This window comes from Mustela nigripes, chromosome 4, assembly GCF_022355385.1.
Source record: "Mustela nigripes isolate SB6536 chromosome 4, MUSNIG.SB6536, whole genome shotgun sequence".
NCBI classification, from domain to species: Eukaryota; Metazoa; Chordata; class Mammalia; order Carnivora; family Mustelidae; genus Mustela; species Mustela nigripes.
Window position 1 is genome coordinate 2,980,074 of NC_081560.1, and position 21,810 is coordinate 3,001,883.

A 21,810-nucleotide genomic window follows, 5' to 3' on the forward strand; every position below is an offset into this window, starting at 1 on the left:
ATTCCTAACCCCGCACGGCGAGCAGGTGCCGTCGGCCCCTCTGCCCTGATCCAGCCTGTCCACGAAGCCTCAGCTGACCACCCCCGGGCCCCAGCCCTCTCCCGTCCTCTGCACGCAGCAACACAGGCGCCGGCAGAGTCTGCGTCCCGGGAAAGTGTCGCCTGCGACCCCGACGGCCATGCCTCCCCCCGCGACACCCGTGTCCCACGAGAGCCAGGAATGCTGCCCAGCCCGCTGAAGCTGTTCTGCGCAGCGTGGGACTCTCGTGACCTGCGTCATGGCTATCGACCGCAGGGAGGAGAGAGAGGGAGGGGGAGGGCGTGGGGGGCTGGCGAGGAAACAGGCGAAAGGGAGTCGGGACGGTGGGAGTCAGGGGAGGAAGGGGGGGAGAAACGGAGGGGGAGGGCGGGGAGGGGGCAGGGGAGGTGGGAGGGTCCGCGTCCACGTCGTCGCCGTTCTCTGCCCTTGTTTATGAGGATGATTTGAAACTGTTGCGCTGAGCGTTGCACTCTCGCTCCCTCCCCGAGCAGAACAATTACGACAAGAAACCGCAGGGGAGGGACACATGACCCTCTCAGCAGGAAGGCTGGGGTCTGGAGTGGGTGTGGAGGGGCCGGTGTGAGGCCCAGGCGCGGCCTGCTGGGTGGCGGGTGCTGGGGGAGGCAGCGGGAATCGGCCGCTGATTAAGTCAGGTGGGGCCCGTGGGGGTCGCGGGAGCAGGGAGAGCCTGTGGGGGGGGCTGGAGGTCCGGATGGCTGTGGGGCCTGAGGGGCTCCGGGGGGTGGGGTGCCCCCTGGAGGGTAGGGGACCCCCCAGTTCCTGCAGGAATGTTTACTGGGCACTTAGGAAATGCCGATCACGTGCAGGAATTCAGAGCCGAGGCCGCCTGAGAGACAGACACTTGGCTAGCGTGACCCCAACTGAGCAGACAGGACGCGGGGCTGTAGGAGCAGGCCACAGTGCGCGACCAGGGACGGGGGCCAGAGAGTCCGCTCGGCCCCCGCGGACGGAAACTGGGACCCCGCGGTCACGGCCGCTCCCCGCGCCTGCTCTAGGCGGCCCCCACACGTGGGGCGTCCTCGCCCTGTTCTTCCGGAACCGTCTCTCGGCTCTGCCTGTGACACGGGCCCTCTGCCTACTGTCGACGGAGGCTTTCGGTATTCGCCTCGCCTGCACCGCGGGGACTGACGCTGCTTCAGAAATGGGATCCACGCTCGGAGGTGAGGGTCGCGGTCCCGGAAGCGCCATGCTCGCTCCCCACCGCCTTCCGAAGGGCAGCGCTCCCCAGGACCTCGGGGCCGCAGGTGGGCACCCCCCGTGGGCACCCCCCTCCGCTGCTGGTTCTACACCCGCCAGTCTCTGAGGTTCCCTGCTCCACGACGCGCTGCACCGGAGCCCCGAGCCCCCAGACAGCAGCAGGGTGGCAGGGGGCAGCCCCCCAGGGGAGTGGTGACTGCGTGTGGCATTTCCGGGACGCTGTGCCCTGAAGGCGCTAGACCCGCGAGCCTGGGACAGAGGGTAAGGGGACAGCCCAGCAGACGGGGAGGAAGACACTAGACTGTCATTCAAGGTCATAGACCTGGGTTCTTGGGTCCCACTGTCTGCTGTGACCCGTCAGAAGGGGTCTAAGCCACAACAGGAAGGGTCAACGTGAGTCGCTGCCCGAGCAGGACCCCTGGACTTCATGAGCCCCGTTCGGCCCCACTCCGGAGCCTTCCACGTCCCGACCCTGGGGCTTGCTCCGGGGCCCTTGCTGGTGACGGGGCACAGAGCAGCCGCCACGAGGGGCGGCCACGGCACGGCGCAGTCCCGGGACCTGCCGGGCTTACCTGGGATGATGACACGGTGACGTGATCGAACTTTCCCTGTCCCCCCTGCGGGACGGCCCGCACAAAGAAGAACTTTCGGCCGTCCTTGGAGAACACGGGCTCTTCGTTCTGGGGACGAAAGCAAAGGCTGCGGTCCATCAAAAGGCTTCGTTTTGAGGAGGTTTACCACGGCAACAAACATCTTGAGATCCCTTTTCTCTGTAATTTCTAATGAGGGGTCCGGTGGGAAGAACCAGCGCTGGGTGGGGCCTCTCCTGTCCTGGGGAATCGGGAGTCAGACCTCTCTTCCAGGAGGGAGACTCAGGAATCAGCAGAGACGGACAGGAGGACGGCCCGTCGCGAGAGCACAGCCCCACGGTGGGCTTGTGTGCGCACTGGTTCACGGGACAGAGCCTGCCGGCGGCGCGGGAGGCTCAGCGTTAGCCCGGCGCGGGGCACGGCAGGGGCGGCGGGGGCCGGCATGTATCACCCGCCACGGAGAACGTGGTTCTGAACACTCCCACGTCTGATTGTCCCTCACACGAATTCTACACGTCCGGTCCTGTCTTTTGTTCTTTTATTTCATAAAACCCACCTCGCACTGAAGGGCCCAGCAAGGGAGAAGTGACCAGGGCGAGAAACAGCACACGAGGACGCGTTCCCCGCGTTCTGAGACGCGGGGGCAGGAGCCGTTCTCCCAGGGACCTCTGACTCGCACGCGGGCCGGACGGACCCACGTGCGCCGGGATCCGCTGCCCTCCCGGGGGACGGAGGCGCGGGCTGGGTTCGAAGCTGAGGCCGACGGCGTGCTGCCCCCATCTCTGCGCCCTCCCCCCACCCCCCCACGACACTGGGCAGCCCCGGGGTCTGTCCGCCGCCTCGATGGGGGAAGAGGCATTTTGGTCCCGCGGCTGCCAGGCCTCTCCAGGGCTCCGGCCTGGGAGTCTCCCCCCGTGAACGGCAGCGAGTTGGCTACGAGGCGTGTTTTCGGGCGCAAAGAGCTTCACGCTCCTGCGGGCTGAGCACACAGGAAAGACGCCCCAGCTGGCGCCGTGTGGGCTTCCCGGGGTGAGGGGACGCGTGTGCGCAGATGCGACGCCCCAGAGAAATAAATGAACACGTGATTAACGTGACATTTAATCTTCATGAATATTTGCAATAAAACGAAACCTTCAATCTGCAAATATTTGTTTTCCTATTTAGAGCAGGCAGCGTGGTATTTAAGCAGATGGAATGGGAAAGCGAGCAGCAACTCCGGCTTTTTAAACGTGCTTCTATTTGCCAGCGGCGGACGGATCCTGCAATATTGCCTCGGTTTTCTGGGGGAAATGTTTGCCCTTTTGGCAGAGGAAAATTCTCCAAATAAAGGTAGTAATTAGGCCTGGCCAGGTGCTTTGCTATTACGCTGAGAAGGCCCTCGTCCTGTTGATGTCGACGTTGCACTGGGGAAGGAGCGTGCGCGCTCTGCCCGAGCCTCTCTGAGACCCGGTTTCTCGGGCTGTACCTGTGTTCTTGGTGAGAAAGCCCAGGGGGTTTTGAGAAGGGGATCCCGATGTTAACCCTGCTTCTGGCTCTCCTGGACTTTGGGGGAAGCATTCTAGTCTCTCTGGGCAGCAGGGAGCCTGCGTCTTTCCATGCCCCTCCCAACACATCAGTGCAGACGCGGGCTCCTCATGAGTTCTCCATATCGTGTCTGCCAGTTCTTCCCAGAGAGCGGTTCAGATACACTCACCTTGCCCAACCTCCCAGCCTGGATCCTGAAATCACAAAACCAAAATTCTGGTAAAAGCTGAAAGACGGTTGGACGTTGGCCCACAGGACCAACTCTTCAACCAGAGGATGGGTTCTGGGGCTCTACCCCAAATCCCCGTGGATCTGCATCAGGACAGTGTTGCCAAGTCATGGCTGGTGGTGATGGAGTGTGTGTGTGTGTGTGTGTGTGTGTGTTGGGGAGGAGGCTGCCTATTCTTTTGGAATATTCCTAGGAGAGAGAGAACCGGGTGGACCTGCAACCGTGGGACACAAACACACTCATCTCCTCTTGGTTGGCTCAAGGGGAGCCCCCCAGGGGCCATGTTTTGGCCCCAGAAAGCACAGGGGAGGAAAAGAGAGGGTGTGGGGGCTCGGGTCTGCTCCAGCCCACCCCTGCTTCCCTGGCAGCCAGGGATCAGAAGACCGTTGATCTGAGCAGACTGGGTTTCCAGAGGTCGATGGGACGTCCCAGATTCTGGCTCTTTCCAAGGACACTGTGTCCTGCTTGAGCTGGTGTCGAGTCTGTGCCTGTGGAGGGAGCATGCAGAGGTCAGCCACAGCGAGCACACGGACGCCAGCTGGGAAGGTGTTCCTAACTTACACTCCAGGACCTCACGGAATCCTGAAGTTGTCGAACTGCTGCAGATGATTTTGTGAAAGGCAGGGTCCATCAAATCCTCCAGGAATCATCTCTTTGAAAGGCATGTCATGAGACGCTGTTGAAACCGGGTTTTCCGGCTGCCCCCGGAGGAGCTCTGTGTTACTGATGCTGGGGGAGTGGTACCGTAGAAATCAGGGCTTCCCCATGCTCCCCGGACCAGACCCAGGGAAGCACCAGCTTAGAGGAAGCGATTCCTTTATGGGACGTGTTTGCTTCCACTCAAAACCACATCATGTAGTCTCTAACGGCTGTTTTAAACACATTAGCGGTTTGCTCATTGAATGCTTTCAAGGCCACATTTTAAAAGTTGTAATTTTTTATGCTACTTTTTTAGTGCTGACTTGATTTTGCTGGGGAAGGTCTGGTTTCCTAAGTCCCCACTGCGCTGTCTGTCCGGAGTATGGATCGTGTTCGCAGGTAGGCGACAAGACGTGCTGCTGATAAATACAGAGACCCCCAGTGTGGACGGTGTCTCTGCAGCGGGTGGAGAGGCCCGCCAAGCCGCTCAGCCCTGCAGACCGTGGACCCCAAGGACCAGCCAGGATGGTGGGAGGTCAGGGGAGCCGCCACAGGCAGCAGCTTCCCCCTCCCAGAGGGTAACACATCGCTGGGCCGCCGCCAGGAGCTCCCCTCACTCCTCCTACTCAGACACAGAAGCTGCCCCCGACTCCAGGAGGTTGGGGGTCCCAGCGCTGTCCCTCAGGTCACACTCCCTTCTCCCTGCTCCAGCCCTGCGGACTGCGAACACTTGAACACATTCCTGAACATGTCGTAGGATGACTCCGCAGGCCGCACGTTGGCGTTGGACTCGTGTGCGCCTCTCATGTTCTCTGCCCGGTAGGTCTGTGAGAGCGGCAGGTCAAGCAGATTCATTTGAAGAAATGTATTGGGGTCAAATTCACATTAAATAAAACAAAACACTTTAATAAAAGTACATAGTTAAGTGGCAACTAGTATGCTCGTGATGTTGGGCAACCAGCATCCTCTGGTTCCAGAACATTCCCATCACCCCAGAGACAAGCCCAGGACCTTGAAGCTGCTCCTCCCTGTCCCCTGCCCCCACGCCGGTGGCCAGCAACAGCTCCGTGAACTCATTTATTCCAACGTCTCGTGTTCACGGAATCACACAGTGGGGGTCCTTTTGTCCGGCTCCTGTCCCCCCGCAGAACATTCTTTCTTTGTTCCAGATGGCCAAACAGGAGAGACGGCCCGAATGCCCCCCGACAGATTAACCAGCTGTGGTCTCTCCAGACAACGGGCGTAGCGGAGCGCTGATAAGGAAGGACGTTCTCGCACTTGCTAGCCGGCGGCTCAGGAAAAGGACCTGGCGTCAGTATGGGTCGACCAGACGACCAGAGAGATAACACGTTCTCTCCTGATTCTTCCCGTCCAGCTCCCTGAGGTTTGTCTGATGCAAGCGGACCACCAGCACGCACACGTGGTATCCGTGCTCTCACTGCGGGGCCGCGGCCTTCAGGAACGTCCCAGCACGGCGCCAGCATCGTTCCGGCTCCTGCTGTAGGGCCCTGGAGCCCTCGCGCACCCTCCGCATCGCCTCGGCTCGGGCTGGGCAGCCTGACGTCCGTGCAGGAAACGAAAGTGGGCACTCGGGCTCGTGCTCTTCTGGGGAAGCCTGGCAAGGAGGAGTCCTGGAAAGCAGTCGGGTCCCCCGGTGAGGCTGCCCTCCCGGAATTAGTGACGGGAGGTGGGGGCAGACCGTCCATTCCACACAGCGGAGGTGTCGGCAGCGGGTCCCTGACCCCGGCTCATCAGGTCCGTGAGGAAGGACGCCGGCGCCCGCTCCACCGCGGTCCCTGACCCTCCATCCAGCCCAGTGTGACTTCTCCCACCAGTTCTCAGGCCGTGTTCCTGCCAGGAGGCTGGACAGGAAGCAAGGAAGCGTCTAAAACACTCTCGCCTGTTCTTTGACGGGTTGCGGGTGAGACAAAGCGACAGAAAACACCGGTGCTAGGGCTTCGCTATTTTGGGGCAGTTGGACCGTTTTTGCTGGGGCAGAGGCTGACCCCGTTGGCCTCTCTGACCTCCTGGAATCCCAGGCCCCCAGAGCTTGTCTAATGGGTGTTTCTGACCCACGTCAGGAGGGGAAACCCGGGGGGGCTCTCGGCCAGGTCCCCAGGAAGGCTCAGGCCACACCACTGCGCGGCCCGCCTCACCCGGGACCCCTGAGAACACGCGGAGAGAAAAGCGGAGAAATGTCTCTTTTCCTGTGCTGGGGCAGAGCAGACTGCGGCCACTCCTCCGGCCTCCTCACGGCCTCCAAAAGGCCGTCCCTCTGACTGAGCCCTGAGATCTCACCCAGAGAGCTCAAGGCCATCTTCCGTGGCCCTGGGGTTCTCCGGTCACGCTCAAGGCCATGGAGAGCAGGGGTGAGATGGGCCGAGCAGCCCACGCCTCCCACTGGGGCCGTGGGGGTTGAACGGGAGGAGCCGTTTGGTGGTGAAAACCCCGGAGGCCAGCACGGTGGTGGCGGATCCGGTGGCCAGCGCAGACATCGTGGGAGCTTCGACGGGAGCACTTACCTGTCTGTGGAGCCAGGCTTCGCTTTCATCCTCGTGTTTCTGAAATGGAACAAGGAGCATCAGAGAAAGGCTGTCTTGTTTTTGCATGTTTTGTGCCTGTGGCCAGCTGGTTGCGAACAGTTCGAGTCCCCTCGATGGTGGTTGTGCAAACACAGACAAGGCCTCGGCCCGCCCCGGAGGCAGCGTACCAGCCCCACACCAGTGTCCATGAACAAGGAAAACGTCACTTGCCCCGGCAGCGAGGACCATGTCCTCATGGCGGGCAGGAGCCCCCTGGAAGACGGTACACTCCTACCCCTGGGGCCCCGGGTCTCGGGTGCCGCATGGGTGCAGGGTGTGCATGTGCACATGCATGGACACTTCTCACACGTCCAGGTCACAGCTCTGAATGACAGTCCCGGCAGCCCATGACAGCACAGGGACTGAAACGTAAATCTCCGGGGAGTGTGAGGAGAGATGCACAACGGGAGACAAAAACAAAACAAAACACCAGCGTGACGGCTGGGCAACGGGAGGCCTGCTCCCCGTGCTGCTCTGACCTCCAGCTGCCGGGCGTGGGGGTGGGGGTCCTGTCTGCGGACCAGCGGCAGGAAGGGGTTGCGTTGCTGACACGCACAGGTCGGGGCACAGGTGAGACGAAGGTACAGAACCAGCAATCCCCAGCCCCCGGCCGCGCCTCTGTCCTTCCGGGACCCACGGTACAACCTGGGGTCTGATCTCCATCGCACCAAGAAACGAGGCACATCCCTGACCCACTGGGGGCCATCAGATCGCTGAGCTCACCCTGACACTGAGCTTGCTGTGGAAAGAGCTGTGCTCCCCGCCCCCCAAACACAGCAAAGCAAAGTGGCTCTGCAGGTGTTTTCCTCCCCAGTTGGGAGATGGAAATGTATGGTCCTAAACGGAGCTTCTGAAAGACATGCCTGCGTTGATTAATGGAGTTTAATGGATTTTTTTTTTTTTTTAAACCTAATACTAGGAGGTCAGCCTCTAGGGCTTGCTCTGGAGTGCAGGGATCTGAGCCCATGGGGCGGAGGGCACGCCCGCTGCAGGCTGGAGCAGTAGAGGGGCCGTTCCTTTGAGCCGCCCGGCGGCCAGGCCTCCGTTCAGATTTCCACGCTTTCTCTCTGCTTCTGTATGTATTTTCCACTTTGTCTTCCCTACATTTGTTTGTCTTCTCTGAGATCACATTCAGTCAGGCCGAGGCCCCGAGGGACACTGCTGGCCTCACCCGTGTCCTTAGAGGCAGATGCTGGCCCACCTGGGTGCTGACCCACGCAGGGGGGCACCTGCTCCGGGCGCGTGCAGGACAGAGCCCACCCAAGGGGGAAGCCGGGCTGTAGTGCTGGCCCTGCCTGGGTCCCGGGGCCTCAGGCTACCCCTTGCCCTCTCTGATGTCCACTGGAAAATGAGGGGACGCTCGTGGGGAGACAGGCACGGGCCCAGGTGAAGGGGAATAACACATCCACGGACAGCGGAGTGTGCCCTAGTCCCAGGACGGGACTCCGGGATGGCGGAGCGGGGAGCCCAGAGGTTTGCAGCAGTGCACGATTCATCCACAAGGTGGCAGCAAAGCAGAGGCCAGCGGGTAGGTCCCCACCCAGGTTGGTGCCCAGTGACTTGCCCAACCCCCACCCCACTGCAACCTCCAGGCTTCCCCATTGGTTCCCCCCCCCCCCCCCCCCCCCCGCCCCGTACCTTTGTGCAGACCCCAGTGGTGGCGTCGCAGAGGGTGAGGATGGACACGTTCTGCGCGCGGCTCAGCCAGTTGACGGCGACCTTGGTACTGGTGGCCCACTTCACCATGGTGATGTAGTACTCCCTGCGGGCACACAGGCACGTCGCGTTAGCGGTCTTGGCCACGGCCGCCGGCAGCCCGGCACCTCCCGGCCCGGGACGCTGGGGCCAGCAGCGCACGCATTGGGGGTTCACGCGGCCCCAGGGGTCTGAAATGGGGCTTCCGGACCCCGGGCACTGATGCTGAACTCTGCTGGGAAGGCGGGTCACCGGTGCGCAAGGAGCCAGGCGGGAGTGTGGTTCTGTCCACCCAGCTGCCCCCCCCCCCCCCAAGAGGGCGACCGTGTCTCCTGCTGCCCCATGGGTTTTATAAGTCAGGCTGCACCCGGCTGACCTACTGGTTGGTTTTCCTGCCCCAACCCGGGGCAAGCTCACACCTCCCTGGAGGTCACACAAGGGGCCGCAGAGCGAGACCAGGAGGGGCTGGAGAGAGAGGCTCTCGCGCAGTGCAAGAGACCGTGGACATACAAGGGCGAGCAGAGGAAGGCGCCGTGCTCCCTTTTCCTCTCCCGTGAAGGCACAATGCCCAGGGGACAGCATTTGCCGGCTAATTAGGGAAATCAGTGCATGGCTCCAGGCACCAGCAGATACCCTACCGGTCACATGCCCGCTTTCCCCTGAACCTGGAAATATCACAGTGTTCTAGGCTACCCTGTACCTCGCAGGGACGGGGAGGGTCCTGGGGCTTCTGGTTCAGAGCCCTCTGAACACAGGATTTTTAGGGGGAAAAGAAAAAACATGTTTAAGAGGAAGAAGAAAATACCAAGAAACAAGTGTACAGAAAGACTATCCTGAGGAGAGCTCCAAGAATGTTCCGGAGGCCCGCCAACCCTGTTCCGTCACCTGCCCTATCTATCTATAATGAGATCTATTGTTCAGAATGATGACTCTGTGGTCTTACAAGATCATTTATCACCAACCACGGCAGCATGTTCACTAGACAATGCCCTGCAGGCTGGACAGGCCCGTGACAGTGCCCAGTGATTATTTTCAACAGAAAGGCCTAAATCACCAGGTGCTTTCCACTAAGCTTGGGTTAAGCACGCAAGGAGATTAAATTGTTGTGTCCCTGTTTCTTAAATCCACCTGCTCATCAAAACTCTAAATGACCCAAGTCAAGAGCTGGCTCAGGCCGCCCCTCCCCCGGCTGGTTTGCAGTCCTGGCCCATCTGCTGGGGATGTGGCTGGTGACGATGTCACTCGGCCATAATCCAGGATTTTCAACTTTCTCAACTGCTGTGAATTTTGAAAGAGGTCTGGATCCGCTGCTGCCATCTGCACAGCAAGCGCCAGGCCTCAGGGGCCTGGGTCCGTGTGTCTACAGGACGTGCCTTCTCACCCAACAGCGTCAGGCTCCTGCTCTGACAAGGAGCACGGCCTTTCAGTAGGTCCTCGCGGACGCTGCCCTGCCCGAGGGCTCGGAGCCCATTTCCAATGTGAGGTTCAATGGGCTCCCTGAGTATCTGTGGGCACGGAAACATTTCTTTATCTTGGCTCTTCAGAGTAACTCGGGTTTGTGCCCGGCCCCCGTTCTTGAGTAAGACTTCTTATTTTTAAATTGCAGCACAAACGACTCTTGGAACCCTGCTCGGTAGATGCCAGAGGCCGCTAGCTGGCGGGGCCACGGGGACGGCTGCGAGGGAACCCCTGTTGTCCTGGACCGTGGGCCTGTCGGACCCGGAAGATCATGCTGGGGGTGTGGTGTGGGAAGTCACAGAGACGAGCAAACATGCTTCATCTGGATGAAATTAAGGAGGAGAAAGTCAGATCTCCTGGAACGACTGAATTTCAAACAAACTGGTGGCACCCTTAGAGATTTTACAGCGAGGAAATATAGTGAATAATTCTTTTTAGAAGTCTAGAAACAATAAAAGTTATGAAGGACTCCATAAAGATGACCTAATATATCTCCGTACACGTAGGCGCACTGCCTCCCCGTTGGGTGGAGATCGTCAATCGTGTCGCCAGTCGTCAAGGCCCTGGGAAGCCCTCCCCTGAGTCTCCTTCAGGATGTCACACCGACCTCATCCCTTGTACAGCAATAACCTCGTCTCGAACAAACGTTTCCCCATCCCATGAATTCCATCGGTGACTGGGCTGCGTGCCGAGTACGTTCTGGCTATTTACAAAATCAAGTCAAACGCAAAGATAAAGCACCGTCAGGGACGGGTGATTTACAAGGAGCCACCAACTCCAGAGCCTCACGGAGGAGTAACACTCAGGAAGGAAGGACGCTCTTTCGCGGTGGGAGGTCTGGAGTCCCACCATACGTTTGTGGAAAGGAGAATACGACCTTTACCCATTTCCAAAATTTTCCTTAAGAAGAAATCCACATGTGGATAAGAAAAGTTCTCCAGGTTCCTTACACATTTTCCATTCTCTCCAGTTTCAAAGCTGTTAGCTTGATGGTTACACACGGGAAACAGCGCAGACGGGCTACGGGGCTGGTGGCACGGACCGAGGTCATGTCGGTCAGGCTGCCGATGGTGGCTGAGGGGGACGATCTGTTCCATGGTCCCCTTTCAGTGTGGACCACATGGACACACGAGGGTCTCCGGCACTCAGTAGCATCTGGTTAGCAAATCTGCAGTAACCTTTACCAGCTTAGTGTGGATGTGCGTCTAAACCACACTCATAAAAGACATAAAATGATGATACCCCTAAAACAGAGTGTTGAAAACCTCCAGCAGCCACAGCACAGAGAGAGCACATGAAGCCACCGGGGGGACTGCCTACCACGTGCCTCACTCGGCGAGGCAAGTGAGAGAACAGGAGTCTCCCCCCGGGGTCTCATCCCTCCTCAGGAACCCTGACCTCGCACCACCCAGAAACCTGGGAAGTCAAAGCCTTGCTACGTCCATGTTACAGAAGATCATGATTTTTCGTAGATGTCTATTGACTTAGAACGTCAAGAAAAACCCACAAAAAATTATAAAGAAGGCAGAAGAAAACATTCGACTCTGCCCAGCGGAGGCACGCCAGATGGATTCGGGTGAGACTCAGTCTTCCGATTCCATCAGAGAAGGTTCAAGCAGCCCCCAAAGTTCAGAGTCAAAAATAACCCTCCTGTGCCATCTGTCGCCGGGTGTGCGGCGTGGGCTGCTCCGGCTGTCTCCTTCCTGAGCTGGAGAGCGGCGGAGGTCGTCACACAGCCCGGATGGAGGAAAAGGCAATCACGCCGATGGCACAAGAGCAGAACAGAGTGGGGCGCCCGGGGGGCTCAGTCGGTGAAGCGTCTGCCTTCGGCTCCGGTCACGATCCCAGGGTCTTGGGATCGAGCCCCACATCGGGCTCCTTGAGCAGCAGGGAGCTTGCTTCTCCCTCTGCTTGTGAGAGTGTGCTCGCTCTCTCTCTCTCTGACAAAGAGACTCTTTCTTTGAAGAAAAAAAAAGAAAAGCAGAACATAACCTTAAGAATACAGGATCAGACGAAGAGGAGGAGTAAAAGGTTCTAGGGAAACCAGATCCGAAGGTGAGAGAAATTGGACTCAAAGACCCTGAGGAAAATTTGGGAAGCTCTCCCAGAAGGCAGAGGAAGTTGCCACAGAGGCAAAAAGAAGGAACAGGGACTGTTCTCCTGTCCCGGGATGTGAGAGCTTATTACAAGCTTATTATTAGTGTTTTACTTTTGCTTCAACATGGACGGGACTGGAGGAGATGATGCTGAGTGAAATAAGTCAAGCAGAGAGAGTCAGTTATCATATGGTTTCACTTATTTGTGGAGCACAAGGAATAACACGGAGGACATGGGGAGATGGAGAGGAGAAGGGAGTTGGGGGAAATCGGAGGGGAGAGGAACCATGAGAGACTGTGGACTCTGAGAAACAAACTGAGGGTTTCAGAGGCGTTGGGTGAGGGATGGGGGAGCCCCGTGGTGGGGACTCAGGGGGGCATGGATCGCACAGAGCCCTGGGTGTCACACACAGTGAATCATGGAACCCTGCATCAGAAATTAATGATGTACGGTATGTGACTGACATGACACATAAAAAAAAGGAAAAAAAACCCAATGCATGGAGTTGTCGAGAAACAGGTTGGTGACGTGGACAAGGTGAAGTGTGGACCAGCACACGTGGGGACTCAGGGGGAGGGGCTCCTGGCCACACTGAGTTTGCAAGAATGAGATTTTCCTTTTGGGCTCCTGAAGAAATGAGTTGACACGATAAGAAAAGCGGACAAGAGAGGCCAAATCAGCAGCAGACACTCCGTGAATTAATTACCTAGCCTCGTCAGTGAAGGTGTAACTACACATCCAAGTGATGAGAACAGACGATGGGCCTCTCTGGTCCTAGCTACAGATGCTGAAAACGGGCGGGACGAGGCTCTCCGGACCCCGCAGCATTCTCCGTGAGGTCACAGTCAGCCCTCCTTCCTCGAAACGCTCCCGGCACCGGCGATCTGCACCATCGTCCCTCAAATCATCAGGCAGTGACAATTCTCCTGGACCGTTCACCAGGCTGGGAACCCCTTGGGGCAACGAGCAAGGCCATGCCCCTTACTAGTCCTGACGCAGGACCCAGGCTTGGGTACCTAGAGGAGAAATCTATGTAATTCTTACAGCTTGAAGCACCCTGTCTCTCGAGGGGCCATGGGGAGGCAGTGACCGAGGAGAACCTAGAGGGACTTCGAGTGGGAAGTCACCAGTAGTCAGAGCTGGCCACACCGTAGGGGCCGTCGGTGCCCCCAGCAGGGAGGGCAAGAAGAGGAATGATGGGGGCAGCTATGACAGCATCAACAGACGGACTAACTCTAACAGATGCGGCTACGGAGAGCCTTGAGCCCCCGTGACCATGGCTCTCCACGGGCCTGTTTGCGTGGGAGCAGCTGAAGCCTCTGGCGGGCAGACGTCATTGCTGTGCCCACTGTGCCCATCGCACCGCAGCTGGGAAGGAAGAGCGGACAGATACGGGGAAGCCCAGGTCCACGGTCCCGTGTGCCCCCGGTCGGGGTTGCAGAACATGCCCCCCGCAGCTACCATGCTCAGGGAGGTCGGCCTCTCCCCTGCAGGGCCACCAGCACACAGTAATGACGACACAGGGTCAGTTAAAGCCTCCGTCCCAGGGGACAAAGACAGTGGCAGAGCTGGTCTCTGTCCCCATGCCTGATCATGCAAGTGTGGTCCCCCGACCAGCAGCGCCTGGGAAAGTTGGAAATGCAGATTCTTAGGCCCACTCCAGACCCACTGAACCCAACGCTCCGTGCGTGGGGCCGAGCAGCGCCTGACCAAACGAGGCCCGGATGGTCCTCGCGGCGCTCTAGCTTAGGAACCACGATCTCAGTGAGCCCCGCAACACGCTGGTGACAACAGCTCCAAGGGCCACTTAGCCATGGGTCACCACATCCATCTCTGCCCTTACTAGGTGTTCTCTGGTGGAATAAACGTCACGGCGGGCAGATAGGCTGGCTGCAGTACAAGGAGGGAGAAGACAGGACTAAAGCAGAATGATTTACGGCAGCGAGGAGGGGCAGGGCTGCGGACGACGCAGGATTCATCCAATGTGCAGATGAAGGGAGATGCGAAAATATTCTGATAATCCCAGAAAACAGATGATCGTATTTTAAGAATTGTAGAAATTGTATTTTAAAAGGAACGCGATACCAAAATATCAGTAGGAAGCAAAAGATTCCTGGAAGAAATGTTACCCATTTCCTCTTTATTCTAAAGTACTTCGTCGGCCAATGAATAGCATGTGTTCTCCCAGAGAACACTCAGGGAGGGCTGCGCGCTGTGTAGACACGCTTCCAGGGGCTGGTGACACAGGGAGCCAAACCCTCGTGGGACGGGGGACGCTCCCAACCCCGTGTGTGGGGAGACAGACACCCCTCGTTTCAGGGCCGGGAAGGGACGGCCCTGCTGTGAGGAGACCTGTGCCGAGTGAGTGCTGGAAAGCACACGTTTGCTGAGAAAACATTACAATGTTCCCGTGAATCTCCAGCCAAAGGTGCCTTCGAATCCAAATACTCGGACTCTTCCTGGTAAGCAGTATATGAATTTTTCATCAGTCCATTTGCTTGCCATAAAATATTAACAAGGCCTTGTCTCTCTCACAGGGCTTAGCGTGCCGCGTCCCTTCTCGGTGCTCCAAATTCGGGCGAAGGTTCTGACAGTCGTGTGGCAATAAAGGACCAGGGGACAAAAGGTCTGTTTATCTACTGAAACGAAGCCTGCAATCGACTCTGGCGTCTTCTCAGCAACGTTCATCCCCTGAATAAAGCCAGAGCAAAAAAAATATTTGAGAAAGAAATTTTTAAAAAATGACGTTCTTGGATAGGCACTGCCGAGCACATTGAGACAATGTTCAGTGTCGCTGAAACAGTGTCGCTGTGATGAGGGGCACCTGCTCGCCCTCAGAGCCGCCTTGTAACTGTATGCACACATCCGCAGGCGACTGCGTTTTGCAGAAGGTAAAAATGATGTGACTGTCAGACAAATTACTGTTTGATGTGTATTTCCATAACTTCCCTTTCACTGGAGTAACAGACTGTGATAACTTCCCCTTCCATCTAGGGGTCGGCCGTAACGCTGGGCCAACGGTCAGGGTGAGGGAGAAGGAAGGGAGAGAGGGGAGATCTTAGGGCTTGTGGAGTCCTTACTCAGCAGGTTGCCTGCTTTGAACATGAAGGGATTCACTGACTAGGAGACCCAAAGGCAAGTGATGGAGGCGGTAGGATGTGAAGGTTACAGTGATGGTGGTGATGCCGGGGATGGTAATGACGGGGCTGGTGGTGATGGTGCTGGTGATGGCAGTGATGGGGGTGGTGGTGACGGCTGGTAATGGTGCTGGTGCTGGTGGTAGTGCTTGTGGTTGGTGATGGGGCTGTGATGGCCGTGGTGGTGGCCATGGTGGTGATGATGGTGGTGGCAGTGATGGCAGTGGTGGTTGGTGATGGTTGGTGATGGTAATGGTGATTGTGGTGTGATGGTAGTGGTGGTGATGATGGTGATGATGGCAGTGGTGGTGGTTGTTGATGGGGGTGATGAAGGTGGTTGTTGATGGGGTGGTGACGGTGGTGATGGTGCTGATGATGGTGACGGTGGTGATGGTGGTGATGGTGGTGACGCTGTAGGTAATGGTGGTTGAGATAAGGTGGTGGCAGTGTAGTTGCTGATGGGGCTGAGGCTGAGGCCATTAGTAATTGGGACCCAGTGTTTGTGTGATGCTTCCATTGCTCTGATGACCTCTATCCCCCTCTTATTTCTTCGTGAAGACTTGTACTGGATCCACTGTACCAATCTCCCAGCGAGTCCCTATTTTGTACAGAAGGAGCAGAAAGAAGATCCCATTTCCTGATCATGGGTGGTGGATAAGGCAGAGGCCGCTGGCGGGAGGAGGGCACGAGGATGTGAGCTCCCAGGAACTGCAGCAATCTAGACCGTGGGCGCAGTTCGAAGGCAGAGAGCAATGTGCGTGCTACGGCTTTACACACAGCTGAGTGAAAAAGGAAACAGGTCTACACACACACACACACACACACACACATACACACACACACCAGTTTATACACCTGGATCTACGTACATCACAACGCCACTTACACAAGATGAGTGTGCACACATACAGGCGACAACACAGACTTTACCAATATTAATGGGGAGAGAGGGGTCAAGTAGATTGAACTAGGTGCCTGTAGTAACTTCTCTCACATCAACCCTGCCAACATCTTTCTAGATCTATCTCCTGCGGCAAGGGAAACAAATGCAAAAATCAACTATTCGGACCACATCAAAATAAAAAGATTTTGCACAGCAAAGGAAATAATCAACAAAACTAAAGTCAACCTAGGGAACGGGAGGAGATATTTGCGAATGACCACTGCGGTAAAGGGCTGGAATCCCAAATGTATAAAGCACTAATAACACTCATCCTCCAAAAAACCCAAAGAATTCAGTCCAAATATGAGCAGGAGACATGAACAGACATTTCTCCAAAGAAGACATCCACCTGGCCAACAGATGTATGAAAAAATGCTCCACATCACTCGGCATCAGGGAAATGCAAATCAAATCCACAGGGAGATGCCCCCTCACACCAGTCAGAATGGCTCCAATTAAAACACAGGAAACAAGTGTTGGCGAGGATGTGGAGAAAGGGGAACCCTCCTACACCATTGGTGGAACGCAAGCTGGTGCAGCCACTCTGGAAGACAGCATGGAGGTTCCTCAATAAATTAAAAATAGAGCTACCCCATGACCCTGCAATTGCACTACTGGTCATTTACCCAGAAAATACAAGAGCCAAGCATCCCTGTGTTTACAGCAGCCAAGATACGGAAGCAGCCCAAGTGTCCATCGGCGGAGGAGTGGAGAAAGAAGATGTGGTGTGTGTATATAAATATAGGGGAATATCACTCAAGCACAGAAAGAATGAAATCTTGTCCTTTCCAACAACACAGACGGAGCTAGAGGGTATCATGCTGAGCAAAGTAAGTCCGAGAAAGACAAATGTCATACGATTTCACGTGTGTGTGGAGTTTAAGAAACAAAACTAATGGACAAAGAAAAGAGGAGACAAAAAAACCCAGACCTTTCACTGGAGAGAACACACTGACAGTCGCCGAGGGGAGGTGGGAGGGGGCGGGGGAAGCAGGCGGAGGCGGCGAGAGGCGCGCTTACGAAGCTGAGCACCGAGCCCTGAGCCCTGAGCCCTGAGCCCTGCACAGGCCTGATGAGTCTCTATGTTGGACCCGGGAGCCGGCGCCGGACGGCAGCCGGGCTGGAATTAAGTTTAAAACAATAACGAAGAAAAACAATTTAAAGAAAAGAATGCACTTGGACCGTTGATTTCAGTAAATAAGAAACCAAAAACTGCCCCAGAATAGAAACAGGTGCCCACGTGGTGGGGAGGAAGGACGTAGGGACCACGGACAAGAAGAAACAGAACGAGTGCGGCCTTGCGCCGACTGACGGTGGCCGCCAGTGACTTACGCAGCTCACGGTCCTTGCTCTTGGAGACGCGAAGGGACGAGTTGAAGTGGAAGAAGATACAGTGAGAGCGAGAGGCCTGGGGCCGTTTACAGGCCAGGGAAGGGAAGAAGTGGGGGCGCGGTCAGGGACCCAGAACCCGCTCCTCCCCGCGTGTGCGGTCAGGAAGGTGCCAGGCCGGCAGCTCTCCTGCGTGTGGACGGGATATTTGGGGAATAAAAACACGTCATCGGCGCGGTGCCGCACATCTTCAAAACGACCCTGCCCGGTATCTGCTACGTCTTAGTTCAGCTCCCCGCTCAGCGGCGCTGGAGAGGCCGGAGGAAACCAGCAGGACACAAGTGTGCTGGTGTTATCAGTGCGGCTGGGCTTCTGGGGGACCTTGAACAGACCTCAGGACAGGCTGTGCGTCTGACCCCACGGAGGCTTGTCCAGCCCCGGGACAGCTTGCGTTCACACTCCTGGAGAAGCTCACTCTCCCCTCGGCCCGGCCCTTCCCCTCGCCCCGTCTCTGTGGGGCTGCTATTCCCCGTTACCGTCCACAGAAGCCTCCTGTTTGGGTCAGGTGGTCCTGCGTCCGAGGGCCGCTCCGTGAGGTGGGCGTCCCGGCACCTGTCACTGTGGCTCCCACCACGCTTTATTTCGGCCACGGACCACGCGCTGTCTTTTTGCACCGTGGGCCACCATATGGGAGAGGCCATCCAAGGGCCCACACAATCCGTGGCACAAAGCTGTGGCCAGTGAGTACTTGCCACGTGGAAAGATCCGGAGGCCCAGACCCAATCCTCGCTGTGTCTGAGGACCCTCGGAGAGGCTGGTTAGCAAGCCAGCAACCCACGGGACAGCTGACAGATGAAGGCTTTGGTTTCTTCCTCCCGACGGCTCCTAACCGGCTGAAAGTGGCCACTGGCCTTCCGGAATTCTCCGCAGCTCTCTGGAGGCTGTCCAGGGAGGTGGGGCCGTCTGGCCTGCCCAGTGTGAGGCCCAGCGCCCCTTTTCACAGTCGGTGTGGGTTCAGACAGCTTCCTTAGCCTCCGCACTCCTCGCTGTCTGCGTGCGGGGGTGGGGTGCTCGGAGCAACGACAGAGCCGGCGGGAGCCTTTAGGGGCCACCCCCCTTGGCCACCGTCCTGTCAGCGTGTAGCCCACGACCTTGTGCCCAGGGAGATGGGCAGGGGGAGCACCAAGTGTGAAAACCTGCCAGCACATCTGGAAGCCCAGTTTGGAAGGAGGGAAGAACGGAAATGGGTCTGGGGCCACATTTTTACAAATTAATTCATAACACACAGTGGGACGGTGCTGGGACCCCAGCCCTGTGCCCACCCACTCCTCGTTAACACTGGATCCTAGAACATCCCGGATCGGGGCTGTGCCTCCAAACCGCCCACCTACTGACCCTCCTCCCCGGAAGGGACTGCTCCATCCTTCAGCAAAAGTTTTCAAAGAATTGATCGCTATTTTGTGGCACTTAATTTTTAAAATATGATATATTTCTTTGCTGTGTCTCTCCCCCTGCCCCGTGATCGTTGGGGGCCTGATGCAGGTCTCCTTCCTCCCCAAAACCTCCACGCCATCTTCCTGCAGACGAGCGTGCCCACCGTACGCTTCTGGCCGGCCCGCACACGCCCGTGGTGACTCAGCTGCTGGCAGCGACCTGTTCGGTCTGCGCCCCCACAGCCTCCATCCCCGTATCAGACACCTGCACTTTGCTCCCCGCCGTGCGCAGCCGGCCGAGTCACGCTCCATAAACACGCGTTTCCGTTCATCTTGTGGTTCCTGATCTACCTGGGCTCCCTTTGCAGACGATCTCGGGGCTGTGCAACAGAGAGCGCGCGAGAAAGCGCGACTGTCCCACGTGACAGGCCTACACGGCACGTGAGGAACCGTCGCACTTCACCTATGAAATCAGTGCAGAAAACCCGAAACCAGCACCCGAACCTCCAGCCCTGACTGAGGCTAATTCTTCATTGTCCTTGGAGCTAATCAAGCCTGCGGAAACAGCATCACCAAATTGACTAAATGAGATTTTCAATTAACTCAAACAGATGGCTTCGATTTTCCAGGTGACTTTCCATATTAATTCTGTGAGTTTGCTGGACCCGGCCCCGGGAGGCCTGGCAGGGATGAGCACTGAGCAGGGAACAATGAGGTACTGGATCTTCCGGAGAGAAGACAAAGCAATAACCTGAGCTTTTCTTCTACCCCCGGGAAAGCTTTCACGACCGAATTGATCCAACACCTCCCCCTTCCCTGCTGGCCGGCACACGCGGGAGGCCCTGGGACCCCGAGGACCAGCTCTCGGGGGCCAGACTCATTAGTCTCTGGGGCCACGGCAACCCTTGGACGCAGAGGAGGCCCATCCCGGGCGGGGAGACAGACAGCGAGGAGCACAGACTCCTGTGCTTGGTCTGTCCGCCCGAGGACCCCCGCGCTCCACTCTCCACGGAGCAGGGAGGGTTGCAAGAACCTCAAGGCCCGGGCTTGCGAGATGCAGGCAGGCGGGTTCCACTCAGGAAGTCATGGGGGGAGAGAACCACACCGTTCCCAGAGGCCCAGCAGTGCCATGGGCCCAAGCTCCCGGCCCCGGGCAGGGCCCAGAGTGGATGGGGCCATGGCTCCTGCCCTTCTAGAAGCTTCCAGAAGCTCTCACAGTGTGGAGTTCTGGAACTGAACACTAAAGGCTTAGCTGGAGTTATGCCCAAACCCGGGCGGGGTCTGCTGGGTCTCGGAATGCCTCACTGTTGGCGTCCCTGGGCCCGTCTTAGACTTACGGAGATCTCACGGAGGGGGTCCTGGTGCCCACAGTGGGCTCCTGTGTTTTCAGTGTCTCCTCAATGCCCCTCCCCCCACAGAGAGCTCGAATGACGACACACGCGGGCTCGGGAAGTGTCCTTGGTCGCCAGGCAGTTCAGACTCGGGACCAGGATGAAACGGGTTTCCGAGACCACTTGACTTAGATAAGATCCTACTCCACTGTTGTGATTTAAAAAAATCTACCCAAACCAGACGTCAGCGGTGACAGGACGGCCACCTGTGCCCATCTGTTCCGCTGCCTCCTGGGGTTAGAAATAGCAGGGCTGGTTGGAAGGAGACTCCTTTGTAGCGAACTGGACCATGAAGTAGTCACGAAAGGGTTAGAAAGGGTGACCTTCCCCTCGGACGTTTAAATTAGTGGTAACTAAGTCAGGAGAGACCCCGGAAATGCACATTCATCTCGTTTTCAGGTAACGTATCAGAGGAAAGGAAGCAGACCTCATCCGCGGGTCGTCGGGCGGCATCATCTCCAGATCGTGCGTCGGCCCGTTCAAGCCGATGACGTGGAGGGAAATGCTGGGGTTTTCGCATCCGGCCTGGGAAGAAAAGGGGAGGAGATGTGAGTAAGTTCTCCTGGGGGTGGCGTCTTCTTGCTGCGAAATCCTCCCTGGGAAATGCCCAGGGAGGACTCTGGGGCTCCACACACCGGAGTGACCGGGCTGAGAGCAGATCGCTCGCGCACGGAACCTTAAAAGGGCAAGAGATAACGGGGCCAGCGATGTAACGGCCCCAGGGACCCTCCCCCTCCGCATGCCTCCTAGTGCCTCCTGATTCTCAGCGTGGGAGGGAAAGGACCCGCCGAGGAGGAGAGAAATCCCCAGAGGCCACACCAAGAGGTGCTGTGCTGACGGGAGAGGCACATGGTGGAGCTGACGGATGTCGGCTGTGGCCCAGCGGGGCGAGGTGGGGCACGGAAGTCCCCGGAGAGGCAGCCGGGTGCGTCCCACTCTGCGTCACTGCTCCCCCCACGTGCCCCAGCGCCCGTGGGAAGGGGGAGAGGCGGCATTCCTCGCCTGGCTGAGACGAGTGACAGAATCTGTCCACAGGCAAACCCGTGCGGTGTGTTGACATCGTAGATCCTCCCAGCACGGGACCATGGCAGACAACGGCCATGCCGGCAGAGGAGGCCCGCTCCTCCAGCCTGGGACGTCCCTGGGTACTGGCCACACCACTCAAAGGGCCGGAAAAAAGGCTCAGTGTTAGCAGGTGCTGTGGACTGAGTGACCGCGTCCCCCAAATTCAAAACTCCTTTGTCGCAGCCCTGACCCCCCGTGTGATGGTGTCTGGAGGCGAGGCCTTGGGGAGGCGATCAGGGTCGGTGAGATCGCAAGGGTGGAGCCCCAGGATGGGGTCCGTGGCCGCATGTGGAGACAGAGGCACTGAAGCTCCCTCGCTCTCAGCTGTGTGAGAACACAGAGAGCAGGCAGGGTCTGCAGGCCAGAAAGAGTCCTCCCCAGAACCCCGCTACTGGCACCCTGACCTCGGACTCTGAGTCTCCAGGACTGTGAGAAGCAGAT

General features: G+C 57.7%; 1 protein-coding gene across 4 annotated transcripts in view; it reads right to left on the reverse strand.

Annotated features, from left to right (window-relative positions):
- DPP6 (dipeptidyl peptidase like 6) overlaps positions 1–21,810 on the reverse strand; it is an 857,378-nt gene that overhangs the window by 63,401 nt on the left and 772,167 nt on the right. For all 4 annotated transcript variants that reach the window (XM_059396038.1, XM_059396041.1, XM_059396039.1 and 1 more), the window contains exons 10-13: positions 20,732–20,829; positions 8,460–8,583; positions 6,762–6,800; positions 1,830–1,937 (exon numbers count right to left, since the gene is read on the reverse strand). In XM_059396038.1, coding sequence (XP_059252021.1) covers positions 1,830–1,937; positions 6,762–6,800; positions 8,460–8,583; positions 20,732–20,829 — 369 coding nt within the window. The remainder of the gene's footprint in view (positions 1–1,829; positions 1,938–6,761; positions 6,801–8,459; positions 8,584–20,731; positions 20,830–21,810) is intronic.